Source organism: Muntiacus reevesi, chromosome 2 (assembly GCF_963930625.1).
Source record: "Muntiacus reevesi chromosome 2, mMunRee1.1, whole genome shotgun sequence".
NCBI classification, from domain to species: Eukaryota; Metazoa; Chordata; class Mammalia; order Artiodactyla; family Cervidae; genus Muntiacus; species Muntiacus reevesi.
Window position 1 is genome coordinate 229108421 of NC_089250.1, and position 24794 is coordinate 229133214.

Genomic DNA, 24794 nt, shown 5'->3' on the forward strand with positions numbered 1-24794 from the left:
AATATCTCAGTTGAAGACACATATTTCCTCTACTCCTATGAGATCAGGGTCTTAAGGAATCTGGGGAAGTTTGTGGTTTTAATTTTTCCAGTCTTGCAATATGTCTATGGGTTAACACACATTAACTTAAAATTCCAATATGAGAACACACTTCACCTTCCAGAAGAATCCTCTAGATTCCACAAGGTAAAGATTTCATTAGAGATGATAATACTTAATAATGGATAAAACTGGAGTGCAGGAGCTTGGCATTAATCATCACTAAGATTTTCAGATTTTTCCATTAACTCTAATAAAAGTTAATTTTCTTGAATGAAGGCTTTATAATACAAATATTAGAACTGCATTAGGCCTGACGATTTTTCTTAGAGCAATGAAGTCAACCTGCATACATTCAGTTTATACAATAAAGCTATTTACTTTCATTAGTCCCTTTCCCAAATCCTGATCCTTTCTAATCTTAACAAAGGATCATGTTTACTTTCTTATCATGTCTACTCATTCAAAAACAAACGTTAGGTAAAGTTTATATTATTAATATAATACACACACTAAGTGTGTATTACAAATTTATAAAGATGTCATACTTGCTAACTGTTTAGAAGCTGCCTTCACAGTCACTATTATCCAAAACCAGTTCTTCTGGCAGGTGAAACACGGCATCTAGTATTTCTGAGTATCTATATTGATGCTAAAGGACCTTCCCACCAAATGTATCTTTTCTGGAATTCTGTCTAATTAGCTGTTTCATTTTTAACAGAATTCTTAGTTTTCATCCCATGATGGGCTCCTACTCAGGGGCCAAGTTTAGAGAAGAAACCCCAGTCTTGCTCACAAAAATAGTGGCTAGACATTTAAAATCAAATTCAACCTGAAAGTAATTTATTTCTTAAGTGGTACAATTCAAACATGATGATGAATAATCTAAAATTTATGAGTAGAAGCTGTTAGTCTCTCTGATAACTGCTATGTCAGACTGAACTGCAAAACAATATGTATGGTCAGCAGAGTTTAGCAGACTATTCCTCTTAAAAGTCCAAGAGCAGAACAGTTAAACATAAAAATTAGTTATATAAATTATTTAAACTCATAGTTACTCAAAAGCAAACCTCTGGCAGTAGGCAGTATTCCCCATCTAGGCTAGAAACTCTTGATTTTTGTATTGTCTTCTACTCTTTTTTTTTTTTTTTGTCTTCTACTCTTAACTTGTTTTTCTAAGCACCAGTCAGGAACTTTCTGCAGACTAGAATAAAAGTGGACTTAATGAGGTAATCCATATATATGGTTTCTATGCATCATTTTTGAGACATACTGGAAGAGAATATTTTTGCTGAATCTAGAGCAGTGTAGTGATAAAATGCTTGAAGTATAATTCCAATAAATTGGAAAAAGTAAAGCAAAATATGAATCTCCCCAGGCCTCATTTCCTTGCCTTTATAATGGTATGATAAGACCAAATGATCTTTAAAATTTCTTTCATGTCTATCTGCCTACTCATTGAAAACCTTTTATGCCTCCCCTATGTGCTTGGCATTCCATTAGGTATTGGATAAACACAAATGAGGTGAGCTCTTTGTGTCTCAGAACTTTTTGTCACTACCAACACATGTTATTTTATAGTATATAAAGCTCTTTTTATATATAATGTTAAAACCAAACAATCAAATCACTAAGAAATTTTAGGTAAAAGCAACTTCTTAAAATAATGAAACATATTCAAGGCCTCAATCTCATTCAAAAATAAATGTTAAGTAAAGCATGTTAATGTAATACATAAAGTACAACTGACAGTTACAAAAATTGTTCATATACCCATTATAGCCATATGAAATTCGAAGTAACTAATAATTCTGAGAAGTAAATTTCTTCAAGATTACACAATTAAAGGAGCCCCTAAATTTTACATGTGAAATTATAAATATATTTTTCTTAAAGTAGAAATCAGTAATGATTAAACTGTACATACTAAATGCATTAAAACTTCCTTTCAAATAGCTCCATGACTCTGTTTGCCTTTGTCTTTCAAAAGTTTTGATTATAATGTCTTGGTATGAGTCTCTCTGAATTTGTCTTTTTGGAAATTTATTGAGTTTGTTGGATGTTTATATTCACATCTTTCATTATATTTGGCAAGTTTTTGCCATTTGGTCTTTTAAATATTCTTTCTGCCCCCTTCTCTCTTCTTCTGAGACTCCTAGACTGTCTCATGGGTCTCTTAGGCTCTGTTCACTTTTCTTCAGTCTTTTTTCCCCCTGTTCTTCAGATTCAATAATATTCATTGTCCTATCTTCAAGTTACCTGCTTTTCCCTCTGTTGCATAGATCAGCCTTCAAATTCCTCTAGTGCATTTCATTTCAGTAATTGTACTTTTTAGCTCCAAAATTTCTTTGTGGCTACTTCTTAGTTTTTTTTTTTTTTTTGTATCTTATTGATATTTCATAGACTGTTTGAAATACACCATTTCATTCATACACTGTTTTGATGACTTTCTGCACAAATGGAAATTTGCTGCATGAGTCGGGGAACTCAAATTGGGCTCTGTAACAATCTAGAAGGGTGGGAAGGAGTGGGAGGCGGAAGGGAGGTTCAAGAGGGAGGGAGCATATGTATGCCCTTGGCTAATTCATGTTGATGTATGGTAGAAATGAACCCAATACTGTAAAGCAGTAGAAATGAACCCACTATTATAAAGCAAATTACCCTTCAATTAAAAAAAAATTTTTTTTAAAAAAGATAAAGCAAATAGATAGGAAACTCCTAAAACTCAACAACAAAGACAACCTGATTGAAAAATGCACAAAGGACAGCCCACGGGGTCGCAAGAGTTGGACATGACTTAGCAAATAAAAACTTGCTGTGAAAAAAGTAGAAAATAACAAATATTGGCAGGCAAATGGAGAAATTGGAACCCTATGCATTGCTAGTGGGAATAAATAATGATAAAGCTGCTGTGATGGTAGCTCCTCAAAAAAACTAAAAATAGAATTATCATTTTGCTGTTATTCAGTCGCCAAGTCATGTCTGATTCCTTGTGACCCCATGAACTACATCATGCCAGGCTTCCCTGTTCTTCACTATCTCCTAGAATTTGCTCAAGTTCATGTCCATTGAGTCAGTGATGTTATCTAATCATTTCATCCTCTGCCAGTCCCTTTTCCTTTTGATTTCAATTTTTCCCAGCGTCAGGGTCTGTTTCAATGAATCTTCTCCAATGAATGGTGGTTGCCAAGGGCTTGGAGAAGAGGAGACAGGGAAGTAACTGTTTAATATGTATAGAGTTTCAGTTTTATAAGTTGGTTAAGAGTTAAGGCCATGGTGATGGTAGGACAACATTATGAATGCATTTTATACAACTGAACTGTACACTTAAAAATGGTTATGTGGTATATTTTATGTTATGTATAGAAATGAAAAATGAATAAATAAAACTTTAAAAATCTTTGTTAAGAAAAAGTAACTTTACATGTATTCCCTGGCTGATTCATGTCAATGTATGACAAAAACCACTACAATATTGTAAAGTAATTAGCCTCCAACTAATAAAAATAAATGAAAAAAAAAAAAAAGAAAAAGTAACTTTATGTTACGATAAATGGAAAGTTAGTCATTAAGTGTAAGATAATGACAAACCATCAAAAATCTGGTTGTTTTCCATTTTGGGAATTAATAAAGCTAGAGGTAACTATAACATCATTAACACTGTCATTTAAAATATATAGCTTTTAAGTTTCTTAAACTGACTCCACGGTAAATTATATGCTTACTTATGAAAATGGATTAAGATTCATACCATGAGATATTAAACATTTTACATACTTTGGTATATAAAATGCTTTGTTTTATAATATCCTGACTCAGTGACATAGACTAATTTCACTTTAGTTTACTTCAGAAATGGAATTGTATTTCACTTCAGGTAAAGGCCACAGGGGTGGGGGGAAGACCCAGACTATCTTTTAGAATTCTGACAGATTTCATGTCCCTGGCACTATGTGTTTTCTTAGAGTGGAATGGCAAAAGTCTCATTACTTGCCAGAAGCACTGTTACGAAAGCTCTTCCAAAAATCAAATTGGAAATGGACAAGTAAAAGATTATCTCTCAATTTGTAAGAAGTCATCTTATGTGCTTTCAGCTCATTTTACCTCTCATTTTAATTTTTTGTATTTCTCAACATGGGTACTAAAAGCAGTCTAAAATACTCTCAAAGCACCTGACCCCTATGAAAGATATGTGAGATCCCAGGTGCTATAAGAGGGAAATTAGATCTACAGTCACTAAAAACTTAAGTTTCTTCCTACTCCATGATTTCAGCCAGCCTTCCAAAATGAAAAAAAAAAAAAAAAAAATTAATGGAAACTTAGTTCTCTTGGTTTTAGGAGAAGAGGTAGGAACAGTGCAACCAACCACTCCCTTTCAGACCTTTTTGTTTTGCATGCTAATATACAATAAGAAGTAACAGTCTTATGATCATAGACAATTTCAACTAACAGAAACATAAGCATCCTGAAGATTTTTAAATGATGTAAGTGGAATGTTAATTTTATATTCTCAAATTGAACCAATGTAATAGTTTCAAGGTTCAGAACATTTGTTAACAGACTTTAAGTTCATAATAAATGAACTATAATTGATAGTAACTGACTTAGTTCATTTTGAATGTGATTAGATAGTAATTCAGACAAACTACTTGTATACCAACTGCATTGGGTACTAAAAATATGAATAGCTAACCACAATCATTTAAGCTTATCGGGATAATGTGTGTGCTGCCTAAGGATGTCATAAACTGTCACTCAGATTAAAAGACATAGGAGGTCACATACATTCTAAATCAGGTGAAGTGCCCTGGCAAACAAGCTTGATTTAAAAGTCTACATTACAATCTAAACCCATGAAAAAGTAACTAGTAACAGTTATATTATCATTACAATTCTGTCAATTATTAACAAAGATTGAAAGTTGTTTTTACATTATTAAAAATTACTATTTGAGGTTTACTAGTATAGGAAAGCACTCTAACAGAAGCAAAACACGTAATTCTATTTTCATTATTACATGGTCAGTAAGAGCTGAGTATCTAATGGCACTGAGTATTGTTTTAAAATGAAATTCTATGATAGAGTTCTATTAATAAAAATATTCAATTTCAAAATGTCAGAAAAGCTGAGCTTCAATAACTTTCTTCCATTTCTGCAGAAAGTATTACACATTATTGTGCTGTTTATCATTAGTAGTATCCAACCCTGGATATCAAATTAAGAACATACTACATTCAGAAAGCAGGTGTGATGAAATATCAAACCATGCAACATAATCTGTTACTAAATGTCATATCAGTCTCCTGGTAAATGCCTAAAGTTTAAGATATCTACTGACTCAATTTATACCTTTTTGGTTTTCCTAGTGATATTTCATTAGTTCATGTGATAGTATTAGAAGACACTCAACTGTCCCTTAAAGAAAGCTGAGCACCGAAGAATTGATGCTTTTGAATTGTGGTGTTGGAGAAGACTCTTAAGAGTCCGTTGGACTGCAAGGAGATCAAACCAGTCAATCCTAAAGGAAATCATTCCTGAATATTCATTGGAAGGACTGATGCTGAAGCTGGAGCTCTAATACCTTGGCCACCTGATACAAAGAACTGACTCACTGGAAAAGATCCTGATGCTGGGAAAGACTGAAGGCAGGAGAAGGATGAGAAGGATGAGAAGACAGAGGATGAGATGGTTGGATGGATGGCATCACCGACTCGATGAACTTGAGTTTGAGCAAGCTCCGGGTTTGGTGTGCTGCAGTCTATGAGGTTGCAGAGAGTTGGACATGACTGAGTGATTGAACTCACTACCCCTTTCTATTTTTTTAAATATGTGGGAGCAGGGGTGAAAAAGGTGGGCTACATTTGCATCTGGAGCAAGTACACTGCTAAATGCCAAAATGGGCACAGAAAAAAACTGTCAGTGGTTCTTAAAATGTGTGTCCTGCTTTCAGCTCCAAGGGTAGCAGGATGGAGGGAAGAATGAGAGAAGAAAGGGAGACAGAGAGACCACTGACATGTATCAAGGTGAGAAAGGAGACTTCAGTTTCAAAGCGTGACAATGTGAAAAGAAAGTTCAGGAACTATGAGAGTAAAATGAGGGTTTGACTTTAGAATGTTGAAAGTGAGATCAGGGACAATCTCTTAACTCAGTGATTATAATGTGTTGTTCTTAGAGAAAGACCGTAGATGATTGGGTTTACTTAGGATTAGGGTTTGAGCATCACAGTGTAAGAGAAGTTAAGCGTTATTTGCTAGAGATGTTTGTAATGATGTGGCATGGAGCGAGGGAAGCCCAAGCCAGAAAGGGGATGGGTGGATATAAATTTGACGGGTCAGTTAGTGGCCAGGAGTCTCAGCAAGGTCCAAGAACTGTTGGATAGGCATCCTAGAAGGATAGGAAGTGTGGTAGGGGAATGAGATATTTGCTTAGTGATTTGAGGGACAGTTTATTTTCTGGTACCTACAAGGAACAGGGAATGAACTGAGGTGGCTGAGGTAAGGGGGTCATTATGTTGGGCTAGGTCATCTCTGTTGACAATGAAATCAGCTAAAATGATGGCAGGAGCTAGACAACTGCTTGGGAGGAATTATGTCTCTAAGAATCCAGAAACCTGGTATGTGTCAGTAATGAAAACTGGAAGATGGTGGGTGTAGCTAAGTGGTAAAAGAGCAGGAGACTACAGAAACACAGGGCAGAAATAATACATAGGGGAAATTTGCCTCCCAGGGAACATCTGGTGATGTGTGAGACATTTTTGGTTATTACTACTATTTAGATGGTGACAGCTCCCCAAAACAAAGAATCAACCAGCTCAAAGTGTCAGTAATGCCATGACTGAGAAACTCTCAGGTAGAGGAAACAGCAGACCAAAGCCATGGCAGTGAGGAAAATGAAAGCCCATTCAGGAAGATGATGACTGCAGTTCAGCTGAAATGTGGATACCAGCAGAGGAAGTCAGAAGATAAAGTGGGAAAGGAGGCTAAGATCATGCTGTACGCAGGTTAAGAAACTATCAACCAATTAAGAGGATAAAAGGAAAACACTGAAGATCTCTGAGCAAAGAAATGAAACATCATTGAGGTGGGAGGCTCTACATATGACTGAAGTCTTATCAATGACTTGTCTTTTCAGTTTACAAGCATTTTTAAGTAAAAGTTTCATCACTCTTTAATGCTTCATTGATGTCTCATCTTCTTAACAATAGTAAGTCCCTAGATAAGAGACATCAGATCCCGTAATTAACAAAGCATACACAGTTGGCTAGCCTTAAATTCAGACTTTTGCTATGTTGCTCTTAACAGCATTGCCACACACCCCCTTCAATTACAAAAAATAGAGAAAACATGAAAAAAAAAATAGAGAAAACATGAAAAACTTTAATTTCCTCTCTCTTCATTCCCAGTGTACATTTAGAAATGTTGAGGAACAAGAAATGGTAGAAAGCATGAGGCAAGAAAAGAAAAAAGATATGAAGTAATAATATAAAGTGAAAGTCGCTCAGTTGTGTCTGACTCTTTGTGACCCCATGGATTACACAGTCCATAGAATTCTCCAGGCCAGAATACTGGAGAGAGTACAAATTGTACAGTTTAATTCTGGAAATACATGAAAGTAAAACATAGGTCGCTAAACTTCTTCAATCAGTTTAACTCTTCCTCTTTAAGAAGGAAATCATTAATAACTCAAGCTTACAAATTTGTACCATTTTTCTTAGCTGTTACATAAATTTGTCCAGCTCATTTCAGTTAGCAGTTACTTTCTATAATGATAATTTATAAAAGCCTGAATATGACCAAATCAATATATTTCTAAGAAGAAAATACTAAATTGATTCAGTTTGCCTTTCCTGCTCCTCTCCCTGAAAACAAATTAGATACCGAACAGGTAACCAAGGCAAAAACGCTCCCAAGTAAATCAGATTCTTTCTGACAGGTAAAGAATTTAATCTGCAGGCAGGCATTCTGTTCAGAATGATAACCATAATACCAAAGTGCCACTTATTCCTTCTCCAGTGTATCAAATGGAGCCCTAGTGACATTAAAGAGCTAATATGATTTCATTGGTGCTCGTTCTATTCTCATGGAAAGCTTATGCGCCAAGGTTTCAGTGAACATTCATGAAAGAGAAGCTCAATTCTCCAAACCAAACGCATGGATCAGGCTAGATAAAACCTACAATGGGAAAATTTTTTTCACATCAAGAAGGAAAGAGCTTCTCTCCCAATCAGCTCAGCTAAGTGTTTGCCTTGCTTCACAGATCAAATTTTCAGAGCTAGGCCTACTCTGACAGACTGCATAGAGTATAAGAAATGTTACCAAGGTGCAAGCAAACTAATTGGTATCATCTATTAATAGATAATAGATTCAGTAAAAATGAGACAAAGGGTAAATGGAGCAATACTATTAAGTGAATTTTAACAGAGCACTACATTTTCCTTCTTTAAGAAAAAATGCTTTGAGACATACATCAGTAGACATTAGTTTCCATCAGAACAAGTTCAGAAACCTCACAATCTGTTACCAGCTATAATAAAGTCTCTTCCCATTTCATGCAGCATACACTTAAAAAGTACATTTTTAATACACTGTAGTTAGGCTCACAGTTCTATAACAAGTTCTGATTTTATCTCAAATGACAGTCGTATTTTTATCCAACTAATATGGCAGTTACTTTTTCTAATATTTTCAGGGGTTGAAGGCCACATATAATAGTATGCCTTGTATTTCTTGATATTAAGCAATCTGTCAGTGGGTCATGTAGCTCTGTATGTATGTGTGCTTTTATTGTCAAAAACAATACAGTGATAAGCAGATAGCTTTTTAGTTTTACTTATTCATATATTAAAATGGAATGAAATAACAGTCAGCTTTATTGTGTTATGGGCTCCCCATGTGGCACCAGTTGCAAAGAATTTGCCTGACAAGGAAGAAGATGCAAGAGACATGGGTTTGAGCCCGCATCTGGGTTGAGAAGATCCACTGCAGTAGGAAATGGTGATCCACTCTAGTATTCTTGCTTGGAAAATTCCATGGGCAAAAACAGCTGGTTAGGCTACAGTCCATGGGACCCACAGAGTTGGACAGGACTGAGAGACAGAGTACATTATCATACTATACTACAGGCCTTGTTCTGGATACTTTTCGTGTGTTCTCTAATTTTATTCCTTACGAGGTAGGAACTATGGATATTTACATTCTCATTTTTACAGATGAGTCTGAAGCTTAGGCAAAAGAATTTGTTCAGCTGGGTAGTGGGAGAGCCAGACTGCAGTCCAGATTTGCTGGATCCAAACCCTCCATTCTTAACCACAATAGTACACTATCTTCCTTAGCAACTGGCTTTCTCTCATTTTCACTCCCTCCTTAGTCATTCAAATAGGTATCACTAGATACCAGGATTGTGTCAGAAGAAGGGACTAAAACGGTGAAGAGAGGAGTCACTCTCCTTAAGAGCTGATGCTTTTAAAGAAGAAATAGACAAGTGATCAAACAACTATTATAGAGTAGTATCCATTACACTGGGGTTCAGAGAAAGCTTCCCAGAAAAAAGAGAGGTCTCAGTTGAGAGTCAATGGGTATGTAAAACTCAGCTGGCTGAAAGGAGGGCAAGGGGAATTCAGAGCATTTTGGGCATAATGCATAAAGAGACGGGGGTTAGTGGGAACTAAGAATGGAGTACTGGGCAGAAACCAGACCAAGAAGATCCTTGTGTGCCATAATGAGGAGCATGGACTTCTTCCTGTTAGTAATAAAATGTCACTAACACTTACATCAATAAGCAGTGGGGTTTTTTGTTCTATCATGTTGTTATGATGATTTAAATAAGTGAATACACATAGACTGTTTAGACTAGGGTCAGGTTCATTCTAAGTACTAAATAAGTGGTAGTGCTTATTTTTATTATTAATTCTTGACTTTCAGATAAAAATTATTAATAAAATTACAGCAGATTTGATACTTTGATAGATGTTTGCAGGGAGGGATGAGGAAGGGATGATGTGATGTGTTAGTCACTTAGTTGTGTCCAACTCTGTGAAATCCCATGGACTACAGCCCACCAGACTCCTCTGTCCATGGAATTCTCCAGGCAAGAATACTGGAGTAGGGTGCCATCCCCTTCTCCAGAAGGTCATCTTGATGCAGGGATCGAAACCGGGTCTCTTGCATGGCAGGCAGTTTCTTTACCATCTGAGCCACCAGGACATCCCTGGATTAGGACCAGGTACAAATAATAGGTACTAATAGTTATAAGATAAGCAAGTGGAATATTGTTACAAAAGACAAATATCTCTGAAAAGTTTCTCTCAGAAATATTCAGGTATAAATGTGTGAAAGTATAAGAGAAGTTACAAGAGGCTTACAAAAAAGACATTTCTTAATACTATGTCTCTGTTGTGCCCTCAACCATTATAAGATAATATCAAAGACAACTCCAATTTTTAGTAAACAGGTCTCTTCATCTTTGCTGATAAAGATCAACCATGATTTAGAATAGATCTGAATCAGTTCAAACTGGATACATTAACAAGCAATTTATAAAATAGCCTTATGTTATCTTAAGGCTTGGAACAGTTTAATTTGTATTTTTAGAAAAATGGACAAAACTCTTGAGAAATGTATCCATTATTTTCTACATCTGCTTAGATAAAATTCCCAGAGCCAACGTTCATAAGTTTTGTATATAGTTCTGAGAAATCCTTTGTGGTGTTTAAAAAAACAAAAACAAAAATCCATTTAATCATATATGGTTGAACTTTTGGAAACAAACACAATTTTTATCAAGAGCTTCCTTTGTTGGCTGTGAAATCTTTAGTTGAATGAGGCCTACCAACCAGGGACAGTTGCTGCTGCTGCTGCTAAGTCACTTCAGTCATGTCCGACTCTGTGCGACCCCATAGACAGCAGCCCACCAGGCTCCCCCCGTCCCTGGGATTCTCCAGGCAAGAACACTGGAGTGGGCTGCCACTACCTTTTCCAATTCATGAAAGTAAAAAGTGAAAGTGAAGTTGCTCAGTCGTGTCTGATTCTTAGCCACCCCATGGACTGCAGCCTACCAGGCTCCTCTGTCCATGGGATTTTCCAGGCAAGAGTACTGGAGTGGGGTGCCATTGCCTTCTCCGACTAGGGACAGTACAAGCAGCTAAAAACATGCTATCTGTCTTCAGATTCTGATCTGCTGCCCAAATTGTTACTATTCAACAGACATCCATCAAACCCCTATGTGGTGCCAGGCACTGTTCTAGGCACTGAAGAGACAACAGTGAACAGAACAACAAAAGAATCCCTGCCCTAATGGTACTTATGACATAGTATGAGAAGACATAACAAAGATAAGTATATAGTATTTCAGCAGGTGAAAGTGCTTTTGAGAAAAATGAAAGCAAAGAGCAAAGGGGAGTGCTTAAACATTGTAATTTCAGATACAGCAGGCCTTACTGGCAAATAAAATGACAGGTGACTGAAGATGTGACGGCAGTAAAGTTAATCTGGAGAAAAAAGTTTAAAGAGGTGATATGGATATCTGGAGGAATAATATTCCAGGTAGAGAAAATAGCCACACATCCCAAGCTTGTTTGCAGTGCTTAAGAAACAGCAAGGAGTTTATTAGCATGTTCAGTGCCAAGCATCAAATAGAAAAATAAAATAGAAAGTCAGAGAGGTCATTGTGGCCCAAAGTATGTGGGGCCTATAGTAGGCCATTTTGTGGACTTTGGCTAGTACTCTAAATGTAACAACAACAACAACAACAAAAAAACTGGAAAACTTTAGAAAGAGTGATATGACCTGATTTTCATTTTTAAAGAATCATAGCAGCTCACATGTTGAAAACAGGGTAGGAGGACAAGGGTGGAAGCAGGGGAACAGTAACTATAATAATTAAGGTGAGAAATGACATTTTCTTGGACCAAGATGGTTACAGTGGAGGTGGTGAAAGTGGTCAGGTGTGGATTTATTCTGAAAGTAGAATGAAGAATATTGCAAGACAGACTTGATGTTGGGTGTGAAAGAAAGAGGTGGCAAGGAGGACTCTAGCATTTTGACAGAGCAACTGGAAGGACAGGGTTGCCACTGAGGGAGATGGGAAGTTTACTGGTTGAGGAGGTAGAAATCTGGGAAACAGGGTCTGAACTGTCTTATGAGACATAGATTTAGTTATGGCTGGTAGATATTTGGATATGTGATCTTGGAATTTGTAGGGAGGTACTGCCTAGATATATAAATCTGGGAGTCATCAAATGCAGATGATTCTTGAAGTGATGAGATTAGCATGGGTGTGCAAGGAAAGAAATACAAGAATCTTGTATAGCTCCACAAATGTACTACAAATGAATGATACTCTCAAGTATTAAAGTGTACCTGAGTCTGAAATTCTGTTGAATTTTAAAACATTTAAGACACAAATTAATGTGCTTAAAATCAAGTTTAAACTTCTGAATACAGCATGAATGCAATGATATCTTGCTATAATGACATCCTCGAGATTCATGCTATTGTAGCTCTTAAGTCTGGAGATCTTGTTTTTTATCGTTGAACCCTTGGTTTCTGGTGGCTCAGTAAGTAATTATTAAAACTGATGAATTAGTGAAAAAGTATTTGTGATATTAAAGAAATTTCCAGGAAACACTGAAATACAAATCAAAACTACACCTCATACCTGTTAGAACGGCGAGCATCAAAAAGACAGATTAACAAAAGCTAGTGGGGATGTGAAGAAAAAGGAACCGTTGGGCACTCCTGGTAAGATTATAAATTGGTATAGCCACTATGGAAAATAACACAGCGGTTCCTCAAAAATTAAAAATAGGACTACCATATGACTCAGCAATTCTACTTCTGAGAATCCATCTGAAGGAAATGAACACCTCACCAACAGATCAGCCTCTGAATTCCTCCATTTGGCTGCATGTCAGATGCTAGAACCTGATAATTATTTGGCAGGAATAAGAAGGGGTGGGGAATGCTTAGAGGGATTGCTATGATCTATCTCACTTGTCACAACCAAGATCTTATCTTTGTTTGATAAATGTATGTATGTATGAAGGATATTACATTACTCTTTCTCATTACTTTGTACAGTGACCCCAGTCAGCTAGAAGCATCCATTTGCTTAGGGCAGCAGTTCTCAAGCTTTTTGGTGGCAGGATCTCTCCACACTCTTAAAAATTATCGAGGACCCCAAAGACGTTTCGTTTATGTGAGCTATACCTATTGATACAATATTGACATAATTTACTCTATCAAACCTTAATACTGAAACATTTTTAAAACATAAGACTACATAAGCACACACATGCTGTCAGAATGATAAAATCATTATATTTTAAAATTTCTGAAAAACTCTATTGTGCACTTGGGAGAGAATGAGATCACACTTAGAGAACTGCAAGCATTGGCAAAGATTAGGGTTATCAAACAGGATGGCAAAAAAAAAGAGCCAATATTCAGCTTTTCTAAAACTGGCAATTTTTGAGTCATTAGCCAGAAAGAAAGAATTTAAAGTCCCTGCTTCCTAATGGAGATCAGAGAGGAGCCTGTCTTTCTGAGATGATAGGGCTATGTGTAAGGGTTATTCTCACAGAACAGAAAAATTATAGAAGGTCTAACCTAGTACTTTCAAACTTCCCTTGATTTTCATGTGTAGCAAAGGGACTTAAGACCACCTGTGGTGAATACAGACCATAATCAAGTTGAGGGCCAATGGATCTTTCATGGGCCACTATGGTGCAAGGTAAATGAAAGCAATGGTAAAGGAAGAACAATGGATAATTCAAATGAGAAGGCTGAATAGAAGAGGTGGAGCTTCAGAGGAATCCATTAAAACAAGATTAGATTCAAGGCATGATCAAGTTAGCCAGGGAAGACTATGAAGCTCTGACTGAGCCAGAAGAGATCAGGAGGTCCCCAGCTGCCAAATACCAGCAAGGCACCTAATATATAAGGGCCATCAACATGGTGGTGTAGAAACCTCAGAGAAGATACAAAGAAAGATCTTTCCTTCCAATTCCTTCCGGACATACAAGCTTATTCTTCGGCTGTCCCAGTTGCCACTTCTGCTAGAAGAGAAATGTGTTAACATCCAGAAAAACTGAATATTTAACTAATAAATTAAAACCCTCAAGAGACTAAGATATAAGCTTTTGATTGAGAAGTTTAAATTCTGTTTCTTCAGTACCTGCCCAAGGCATAGAGTTTTGATTCTAGAAAACAAAGGTATGTCTCCTATGTTGTAATTTGTTAAAATTTTAATGCCACTATTCATGATATTCCTTTTAAAGAGAGTCTACTTTTAACTATAATAAATATCTTGTTTAAATGACCAATGATTCACAGTTCCTTTTATTTATGGCAAATCTGTAAGAAGGATTTGGTGACCCACATGCTCTGTAAGGCAGGACACAAGTAAATAAGTGCAGAAATTAATTCCTCAATAACAAGGCAGAAATTAGAAAGAGGTCTGTGCTACTGAATAATGAACCCTCTGGCTCAGTGCATGTTTAGTCATGTCTGACTCTTTGTGACACCATGGACTATAGCTCCCCGAGGCTCCTCTGTTCCATGGATTTCACAGGCAAGAATACTGTAGTGGGTTGCCATTTCCTCCTCCAAGGATCTTCCTGACCCAGGGATTAACCCGTGTCTCCCACCTTGCCAGGTAGATTTTTTACCACTATCAATTCAGAGAGACGTGTATCTAAAGATATAACAAAAATAACAAGAAGAAAATTCCACTGGATCAAAGATTTAAGTGCAAAAACATAAAAGTACCAAAAATATTTTAATGGCATTTTCTAAGATAAGTGAAATAAGTCAGACAGAGAAAGACAAATATCCATATGATCTCTCATATGTGTAATTAAAACAAACCAACCAGAACAAAACAACCCCAGCTCATCTTGGGTATAATCAAACAAGTGACCAGAAAGGCAGGACAGGCCCAGTCCACAGGACATTTAGAAAATACAACTGAAGTTTAGAAAGCATCTGATAAGTAATGAGGAACCAGGGAAGGTTTCTGATAGAAGAGTGGCCGGGGCCCTTAATGCTTGAGGTTAGTCACTCAGCAGGATGTACAGGATGAAAGATCCAAAGAAGCAAGAGAAGAAGACAAAGACCCACTCAGGAGGGCTTTTAAAGATTTGGGTTCATCCTGTCTACTTTGGTTCCATGTGGAAACTATGTAGCACTGCAGTCATCTAGGAGGTCTGATTTAAGCTGCAGTGGAGAAAACTGCCCACCACAAAATATCTTCCTATTGGCTCTGATAAAGTGGTAATTATTTTTATATTACTCAATGCTCACGGGACTTAAAGTAAAAGTGAAAGTGAAGGAGCTCAGCTGTGTCTGACTCTTTGAGACTCTGTGGACTGTAGCCTACCAGGCTCCTCCCTCCATGGGATTCTCCAGGCAAGAATACTGGAGTGGGTTGCCATTTCCTTCTCCAGGGGATCTTCCCGACCCAGGGATTGAACTCGGGTCTCCTGCATTCCAGGCAGATGCTTTAACCTCTGAGCCAAGGGACGTAAGGCCTCTTTTGAAATTCATGTGCTGTGTGGCCAGGGAAACTCTGCAGCAGCAAATCTTTACCTTCTTATCACTGGTTTACCACTCAGGCTATGCAGATACCCAGCAAAAGTTTTTTTGGGATAAATGGTAAGACAAAAGTTTACTGCAAAGGATGAAATCAATGTTGTGAAAAATTCAGGGCAATTGGGGGTCAGACTGAGAGCCTCAGCTGATTGAAGGAAAGAGAGTGATGTCACCAGAGCCCCTAAGGGTGAAAGAGGGCAAGAATAGTACCGGTGAAGGAACCTCAGGAAAGGTTTCACCATTTTCACAGCTGTACTTAAGGCCAGCAGCTCTATTCCATAGTCCCTTTCATTCCTCATTCTTGGGTATTGATTGTAGGATGGGAGAATAAAGCAGAACTAAAAATGTCTTGGTGTTATCTCTTTGAAGAATACATCTTGAAATCACATATCTGTGTTTACATTACCAGTGCAGTCACAGCTTTTTTGAATAAATTAGTGAAGTTCACCAGTAGTTCAGTAAGTAAAAATATGCTTTACAGAAATTATATACATTTACTTTTGGATATTCCAATTGCTGTAATGAAATAAACTGTAATCGCGTCATTTTAAAATAAAACAAAAATCTATTGAGATACCCTTTATCTTTTGGGACATATTTTCCAACATCTGACAATAACCATAATTACTTTTTCATTAAAAAAAAAAATTGGGCTTCCATGGTTAAGAATCTGCCTTACAATGAACTGAATATTGGTTCAACTCCTGGTTCAGGAAGATACTATATGCCACAAGGCAACTAAGACCCATGTGCCACAGCTACTAAGCCAGCACTCTAAAGCCCATGAGGCACAGCTACTGAAGCCTGCAAGCTCTAGAATGCATTCTCCACAAGAGAAGCCACGGTAATGAGGAGCCCACTCACTACAGAGAAAGTCCAAGTGTAGCAAAGAAGGCAAGCACAGTTGAAAATAACTAATAAATAAATGAATTTTAAAAATTACTTAAAAGCAGAGTTAGTATGTTGAGGGAAGTCTAATATTAAATGGAATGAGATAATAGAACATGAGCTTATAACTACAGAATATCCTTATCTTGAAAAAACAAGCTTTTAAGACAATTTTCAGGACAATGTACAAAAACCCTTATTTTTGTGTTTTCACATGATTCAGAATACTTATATGCCACAATAGAAGTAACCTCTCTTTTCTTAAAGTCTCTTCTTTCCAATCTGAGCTCTCGTTTAGGAACCTAAACTCTTAGAACCATGAAAAACTTACAGAGCAAAAGGCTCAATCTGTGACCTAGTATGTTTTAAAAAGTGAAATCCAAAGTAAATTCAAACACTAAAATTTTCTTAACTTTGCAAACTGTACCTTAATAATGAAAATGCTCTAATAAAACTTATAGTCATCTAGAATAAGAAGTTTCAGTTATAAAATATTATTAGCTATTTGCTTTTCAAATAAATTTTAGGAGTTTAATGATGAAATACTTTTAAAGGGAGGAAAATTTATTACATTTAGCAACCATCAGGCAGTCTTCACTCATTTGCTATTAGTATACTATATAAAAATAGAAATGTAAAAGCAGATTAGAAGTGTTTGAAAACTGGCTACAAAAAAATTGGAAGAATAAGAAATAAGAGAAAAAGAAACAAAAGGCATCCAAGTTAGAAAGAGAAAAGCAAAATTATCTCTGTTTATAGATGATATGAACTTATAAACAGAAAACCCTAAAAATTCTACAAAAAAAGAAAAAAAAAACCATTAGGACTAATAAACGAATTCAGAAAAGTAGCAGGATACAAAATTAACATGCAAAAATCAGTTGCATTTCTATACACTTAAAACATAAAATCCAAAAAGGAAATTAAGAAAAGATTTTATTTACAATAGGTCAAAATGAATAAAATACTTAAGTATTAACCAAGGAGGTAAAAGACTTGTAGAATAGAAACTACAAAGCAATGTTAAATCATTAAGAAGATGAATGAATGAGAACACACTGCATTTTCATGAACTGAAAAACAATGTTGTTAAGATAGCAGTATTACCCAAAGTGACCTATAGATTCAGATTGATCCTTATCACAATTCCAATGGCACTTCTCATAGATACGAAAGAAAACAAAACAAACCTATCCTAAAATTCATGTAGAATCTCAAGGGACCATCTCAAAGAGTCAAAACAATGTGGAAAAAGAATGAAGTTGGAAGACTCACACTTTCTGATTACTAAATATATTACAAGGCTTTGGTAATCAAAACAGTATGGTACTAGCATAAAGACGGGGGACCATAAAGATCAGTGAAATAACAGAGAACCCAAAAACAAACCCTTGAGTATATGGTAAAATGAATTTTGACAAGAGTGGTTAAGGCTACTTAATGTGGGAATGACAAGTCTTTTAAATAAATATTACAAGGAAAACTGGGTATCCATGCCAAAAAATTAAACTGGAACCTTATCTAACAACATATACATAAATTAACTCAAAATGGATGAAAGCTCTAAATGTAAGAGATAAAATTATAAAACTCTTAAAGAAAATATAGGGTAAAAGCTTCATAATGGTGAAACTGGCAATAATTTCTTTGGTAGGACAACAAAGACACAGGCAACAAAGAAACAACAGAAAAACTGGACTTCATGAAATTAATACTTTTTTTGCATCCAAAAACACTATCAATGGAGTAAAAAGGTATCCCACAGAATGAGAGAAAATATTTGTAAATCTGATGAGGAAGCAAAACTCTAAAGAGAGAATAACTGAAATTCAATAATAGCAAAGATCCAACAAAATTACGAAATGGGCACAGGACTTAAATACACATTTCTCAAAAAGAGATCTGCAAAGAGCCAATAAGCACATGAAAAGGTGCTCAACATCACCAGTCATTAGGAAAAATGCAAATCAAAACTACCGTGAGGGAATTCCTTGGCAGTCCAGTGATTAGAACTTGGCACTTTTACTGCTGCGGCCAGGTTCAACCTCTCAATTCCTGTTAGGGAACTAATCCTGTAAGCCATGTGGGATGGTGAAACAAACAAAAACCAAAAACAATGCACTACAATGTGATACCACACTAAACCTATTAGAATGCCAAGTATATTAAAAAAATACAGAAAACAACAAATATTGGCAAGTATGTGGAAAAACTGGAAACTAAACTGTTGGTGAGAATGCAAAACAATGAAGTTGCTGTGATGGTCATTCCTCACAAAATTATCATAGGATTCAACCATTCCACTTCTGGATATAAACCCGAAAAGAACTGACAGAAGGATCTCTAAATGATGTTTGTATATCAACAATCACAGCAGCATTATTTACAATAGTTAAATATGGAAGTTGAGGAAAATATGGTTATACAAAATTCAGCTTTAAAAAGGAAGAAAATTCTGACATATGCTCCAACATGGATAAATCTCAAGGATATCATGCTAAGTGATATAAGCCAGTTACAAACTAAATACACACTATATGATTTCACTTATTTGCAGTACTTATAATAGTCAAAAACCAAAGTAGAACAGTGGTTACCACAGGCTGGGGGAAAGAGATAAACGATGAATTATTAACTAATGGTATAAAGTTTCAATTTTACAAGATGAAAAGAGTTGGATGATATGTAAATACTATGACTGTATTTAATATTACTGAAACATACACTTAAAAATGGTCACTATGGTAAATTTTATGTTATGTGTATTTTACCAAATTAAAAGAAAAAACTGGAAAAAAAAATGAGACACAAGAAAATTCATGCATTTAACCTACCTGTCCGAAATGTACTTTGAGTGAATAAAAAGATAATGAAAGAAGTTCTTTATTTTTTTAATAGGAAATCCCAGCTAATAATGTATGCTGAGGAGTGACATATTTAGGGTGCTATAATTTTATATTTCCTTCTGAAAAAGTAAGACTTGACAATGATGATCAATAGCTGCTCAAACCATTAGGAGAGCAATATAATGAACGGTCCATGCTGAAGAAAACTAAAGTTACTGATGACTTAATCACACAAAAGAGAGAACCTAATCATGTGTTTCCTAATGAGCTGAAACAAAAATCAACACCTGGTAAGTAGTCTCAACTAAAAAGAGACTGATTCTGATCAAGACTCCAAATCTAATCACTGGCTTACAGGAAATAACAGATGATATCATCATATTAACATATTAACACCATGAGGACAGAGTTGGCAAAATCCAACTTTGAAAAAATTCTGTTTCTTCTATGTATGTATGAACCTGATGAGAAGAAATGACTCACTGGAAAAGACCCTGATGCTGGGAAAGACTGAAGGCGGGAGGAGAAGGGAACGACAGAGGATGAGATGGTTGGATGGCATCACCAAAGCGAAGGACATGAGTTTGAGTAGGCTCTGGGAGTTGGTGATGGACAGAGAAGCCTGGCGTGCTGCAATCTATGGGGTTGCAAAGAGTAGGACACGACTGAGCGGCTGAATTGACTGACTGATGTACCTTGTTGACTTAATCTGATAAACAACATTTAGGAGAGCATTAGGGCATTTTGAATAGTGAATAAATATTTGATATTAACAGAATCAAGTTTGGCCTTGGGAGTACAAAGTGAAGCAGGGTAAAGGCTAACAGAGTTTGGCCAAGAGACTGCACTGGTCATAGCAAACACTCTTCTCCAACAACCCAAGAGACAACTCTACACATGAACATCACCAGATGGACAATACTGAAATCAGACTGATTATATTCTTTGCAGTCAAAGATGGAGAAGCTATATACAGTCAGCAGAAACAAGACCTGGAGCTGACTGTGGCTCAGATCATGAAGGCTTCATTGCAAAATTCAGGTTTAAATTGAAGAAGGTAGGGAAAACCACTAGGCCTTTCAGGTATGAACTAAATCAATCCCTTATGATTATATAGAGTGGTCATGAACAGATTCAAGAGATGAGAACTGGCAAAAAGAGTGCTTAAGCAACTATGGAAGGAAGTTCATAACATTGCAAAGGAAAAAGTCATGTTTCATTCCAATCCCAAAGAAAAGCAATACTAAAGAATGTTCAAACTACTACTGTACAATTGTACTCATTTCACATGCCAGCAACGTTACGCTCAAAATCCTTCAAGCTAAGATTTAGCAGTACATGAACCGAGAACATACAGATGTAAAAGCTGGGTTTAGAAAAGGCAAAGGAACCAGACATCAAACTGCAAACATTTGTTGGATCATGGAAAAAGCAAGAAAATTCCAGAAAAACATTTACTTCTGCTTTACTGACTATGCCAAAGCCTTTGACTGTGTGGATCATAACAAATTGTGGAAAATTCTTAAAGAGATGGGAATTCCAGACCTCCTTACCTGTCTCCTGAGAAACCTGTGTGCAGGTCAAGAAGCAAGAGTTAGAACCAGACATGGAACAACACTGGGAAAGGATTATGACAAGGCTGTACACTGTCACCTTGCTTATTTAACTTCTTTCTATGAAGAGTGCATCATGTGAAATGTCGGGCTGGATGACTCACAAGCTGGAATCAAGATTGCCAGGAGAAATATCAACAACCTCAGGTATGAAGATATCACTCTAATAGCAAAAATCAAAGAGGAATGAGAGTCTCTTGATGAGGGTGAAAAAGGAGAGCTAAGATCATCACATCCAGTCCCACCACTTCATGGCAAATAGAAGGGGGAAGAGTGGAAGCAGTGACAGGTTTTCTTTTCTTGGGCTCCAAAATCAGGGCAGATGGTGACTACAACCACAAAATTAAGACTCTTGCTCCTTGGAGAGAAACATATGACAAACCTGGACAGCATATTAAAAAGGAGAGATCGTACTTTGCCGACTAACATCTGCATAGTCAAAGCTATGGTTTTCCTAGTAGTCCTGTACAGATGTGAGAGTTGGACCATAAAGAAGGCTGAATGCTAAAGAATTGATGCTTTTGAACTGTGGTTCTGGAAGGACTGATGCTAAAGCTAAAGCTCCAATACTTTGGCCACCTGATGCAAAGAGGTGATTCACTGGAAAAGATCCTGGTGCTGGAAAAGATTAAGGGCAGGAAGAGGAGAGGTAACAGAGAATGAGATGGCTGAATGGCATCATCAACTCAATGGACATGAATCTGAGCAAACTCTGGGAGACAGTGGAGTACAGAAGAGCCTGTCCTGCTGCAGTCTAGGGAGTCTCAAGGCATAGCGACTTAGAATTTAGCGACTGAACAACAAAAATTAAGATAACTTTGTTCAATTTTTTGTTAAGTTCGAAAATGATCTTGAGGTTGTTAAAAATTAACAACCTGTCTTGGTGGCTCAGACAGGAAAGAATCTGTCTGTAATGCAGGAGATCCGGGTTTGATCCCTGTGTCAGGAAGATCCCCTGCAGAAGAGAATGGCTACCCACTCCAGTATTCTTGCCTGGACAATTCCATGGACAGAGGAGCCTGGCAGGTTACAGCCCATGTGGTTGCAAAGAGTTGGACATGACTACAGATTGAAATATTTATCAATGAAATGATAAAATGTTAAAATGATAGAATTATTTAGGTGCTAGGGGCTCATGGGTGATTATACAGATGAAACAAGATTAGCCATCTATTGATTATTGTTGAAGCTAGGCGATGATTAAACATGTGTATATCATACTATTCTGCCTACTTTCCTGTATTTAACATTTTTCATAATAAAAATTAAAAATCTTTTCAATTTTTAATACATAAGCTAAATATTTTTCTTATAATTAAATATACAGCATTTATTAGTCAATAATTCAAATTTGGATAATGATTAACAAACAGCAAAAAATAACTAAAGGTATATTTTATGACATCCAGTACTTTTTACATTTTCCTGATATCACTGACTTCCCTGTAACCTTTTCACATTTTGGTTTAAATGTTCAATTCAACAGCAAATGTTTATTAGGAACACAGCAGTTATCTCACCATTCTTTGGCATCCTAAAAGAAATATTTTATATTTATGTGCAACTCACCTGCTGTAAAATCTTCAGTCAGATCAATGAATGCATGAGAATGTGGAATTCGCATTTTATTTTTAGTGGTCAATGCAGGATGCCATGATAAATTTCTAAAAAACAAAAAAATTGTTTTTTCTTAGGGTAAACAGCAAATGAGTACTGTTTTAAAACAAAAAATTTTGCGAGATATTTTAAAAATTCATTTATTGTTAGTATTTTTTACATACTCTAAACTTTACTCCTTTAAAGTGCACCATTTAATGGTTTCTGAGTATGTTCGCCATGTGTAGTATGTGCAGCCATCACCACAATCTAATTTTGAAACATTGTTACTATATTTAACTGTTGATCGGCATCTGACTTGTTTCCTCTCTTGGCTAGTAAAAGTAAATGCTGTTATGAATATTCATGCACAAGTTTTTCTGTGGACATATACATATGTTTTTGATTTTTCTGAGTATACCTAAGAGTAGAATTCCTGAGTCACATGGCAATTCCATACTTTTTGAAGAACTGTCAAACTATTTTCCAAAGTGGCTTCCTCATCCAACCTTCTCACTAGCCATGTATGGGTGTTGCAAGATCTTCATTCCACTGTAAACACTTACTACTGTCCCTTTCTTTTATTATAGGCATCCTGAAAGATACTTATGGCTTTGATTTCTATCTTCCTGATGTCTAGTGATGTTGGCCATGTTCTCCTGTGCTTAATGGCCATTTGTACATCTTCAGAGAAATGTCTAATCAAATTCTTTGCCTATTTCTGAGCATGTTTTCATGTGCTTACTGGACAGTTATATATCTCTGGAGAAATGTCTAATCAAATTCTTTGCCTATTTTTAAATTGAGTAATTTATTGCTTTGAGCTGTAAGAATTCTTTATGTAGACTAGATCCTAGATCTTTATCTGGTGCATGATTTGCCAATATTTTCTCCCAATCTCTACACTGTCTTTTCAGTCTCTTGACAATGTCCTATGCTGTATAAAATCTTTTTTTATTTTGATATATCCAGTTCATCCAATTTAACTTGTGTAGCTTTTTTCTTTTACTATCAGGTATAAGAATCCATTTCCAAATGCTTTTTTCTAAAGGTTTTAAGAAGTACAAGTTTGAATCAAGATTGCCGGGAGAAATATCAATAACCTCAGATATGCAGATGACACCACCCTTATGGCAGAAAGTGAATAGGAACTAAAAAGCCTCTTGATGACAATGAAAGAGGAGAGTGAGAAAGTTGGCTTAAATTAATTCAGAAAACTAAGATCATGGCATCTGGTCCATCACTTCATGGGAAATAGATGGGCAAACAGTGGAAACAGTGTCAGACTATTTTTTTGGGCTCCAATATCACTGCAGATGGTGACTGCAGCCATGAAATTAAAAGATGCTTACTCCTTGGAAGAAAAGTTATGACCAACCTAGATAGCCTACTGAAAAGCAGAGACATTACTTTGCCAACAAAGGTCTGTCTAGTCAAGGCTATAGTTTTTCCAGTGGTCATGTATGGATGTGAGAGTTGGACTGTGAAGAAAGCTGAGCACAGAAAAATTGATGCTTTTCAACTGTGGTGTTGGAGAAGACTCTTGAGAGTCCCTTGGACTGCAAGGAGATTTAACCAGTCCATCCTAAAGGAGATCAGTCCTGGGTGTTCATTGGAAGGACTGATGCTGAAGCTGAAACTCCAATACTTTGGCCACCTCATGTGGAGTTGACTCATTGGAAAAGACTCTGATGCTGGGAGGGACTGGGGGCAGGAGGAGAAGGGGACGACAGAGGATGAGACGGCTGGATGGCATCACCGACTCGATGGACATGAGTTTGAGTAAACTCTGGGTGCTGGTGATGGACAGGGAGGCCTGGCGTGCTGCGATTCATGGGGTCGCAAAGAGTCGGACACAACTAAGCGACTGAACTGAATTGAACTGAAGGGTTTTATAGTTTTAGCTCTTACATTTATTAGTATCTTTAATTCTTTAAGTGTAAGAAAAGTAACTTTATATTTTCATGAGTGATACTTTCTCAAGACTGTGGAGAATGATAGCTATCTTTTAAAAATATTAATTCCAAAGTTTTGAGCCATGCAAAAAAATGAATTTAGATCCCCTACCTCATAGCATATTCCAAAAATTAATTCCAATGAATCAAAATGCTAAAAGAAATAGGAACTCTTACACATTGGTGGTGGAAATACAAAATGATGTTTAGTCATGGAAAACAGTTTGGCAGTTCTTCAAACAGTCAGATACTAAATTGCCATTTGACCCT

At 36.4% G+C, this 24794-nt stretch overlaps 1 protein-coding gene across 1 annotated transcript in view; it reads right to left on the reverse strand.

Moving 5' to 3' along the window:
• The window catches only part of ITFG1 (integrin alpha FG-GAP repeat containing 1), a 294435-nt gene that overhangs the window by 235897 nt on the left and 33744 nt on the right, over window positions 1–24794 (reverse strand). Inside the window, exon 6 of the mRNA XM_065925272.1 lies at window positions 22543–22637. Coding sequence (XP_065781344.1) covers window positions 22543–22637 — 95 coding nt within the window. The remainder of the gene's footprint in view (window positions 1–22542; window positions 22638–24794) is intronic.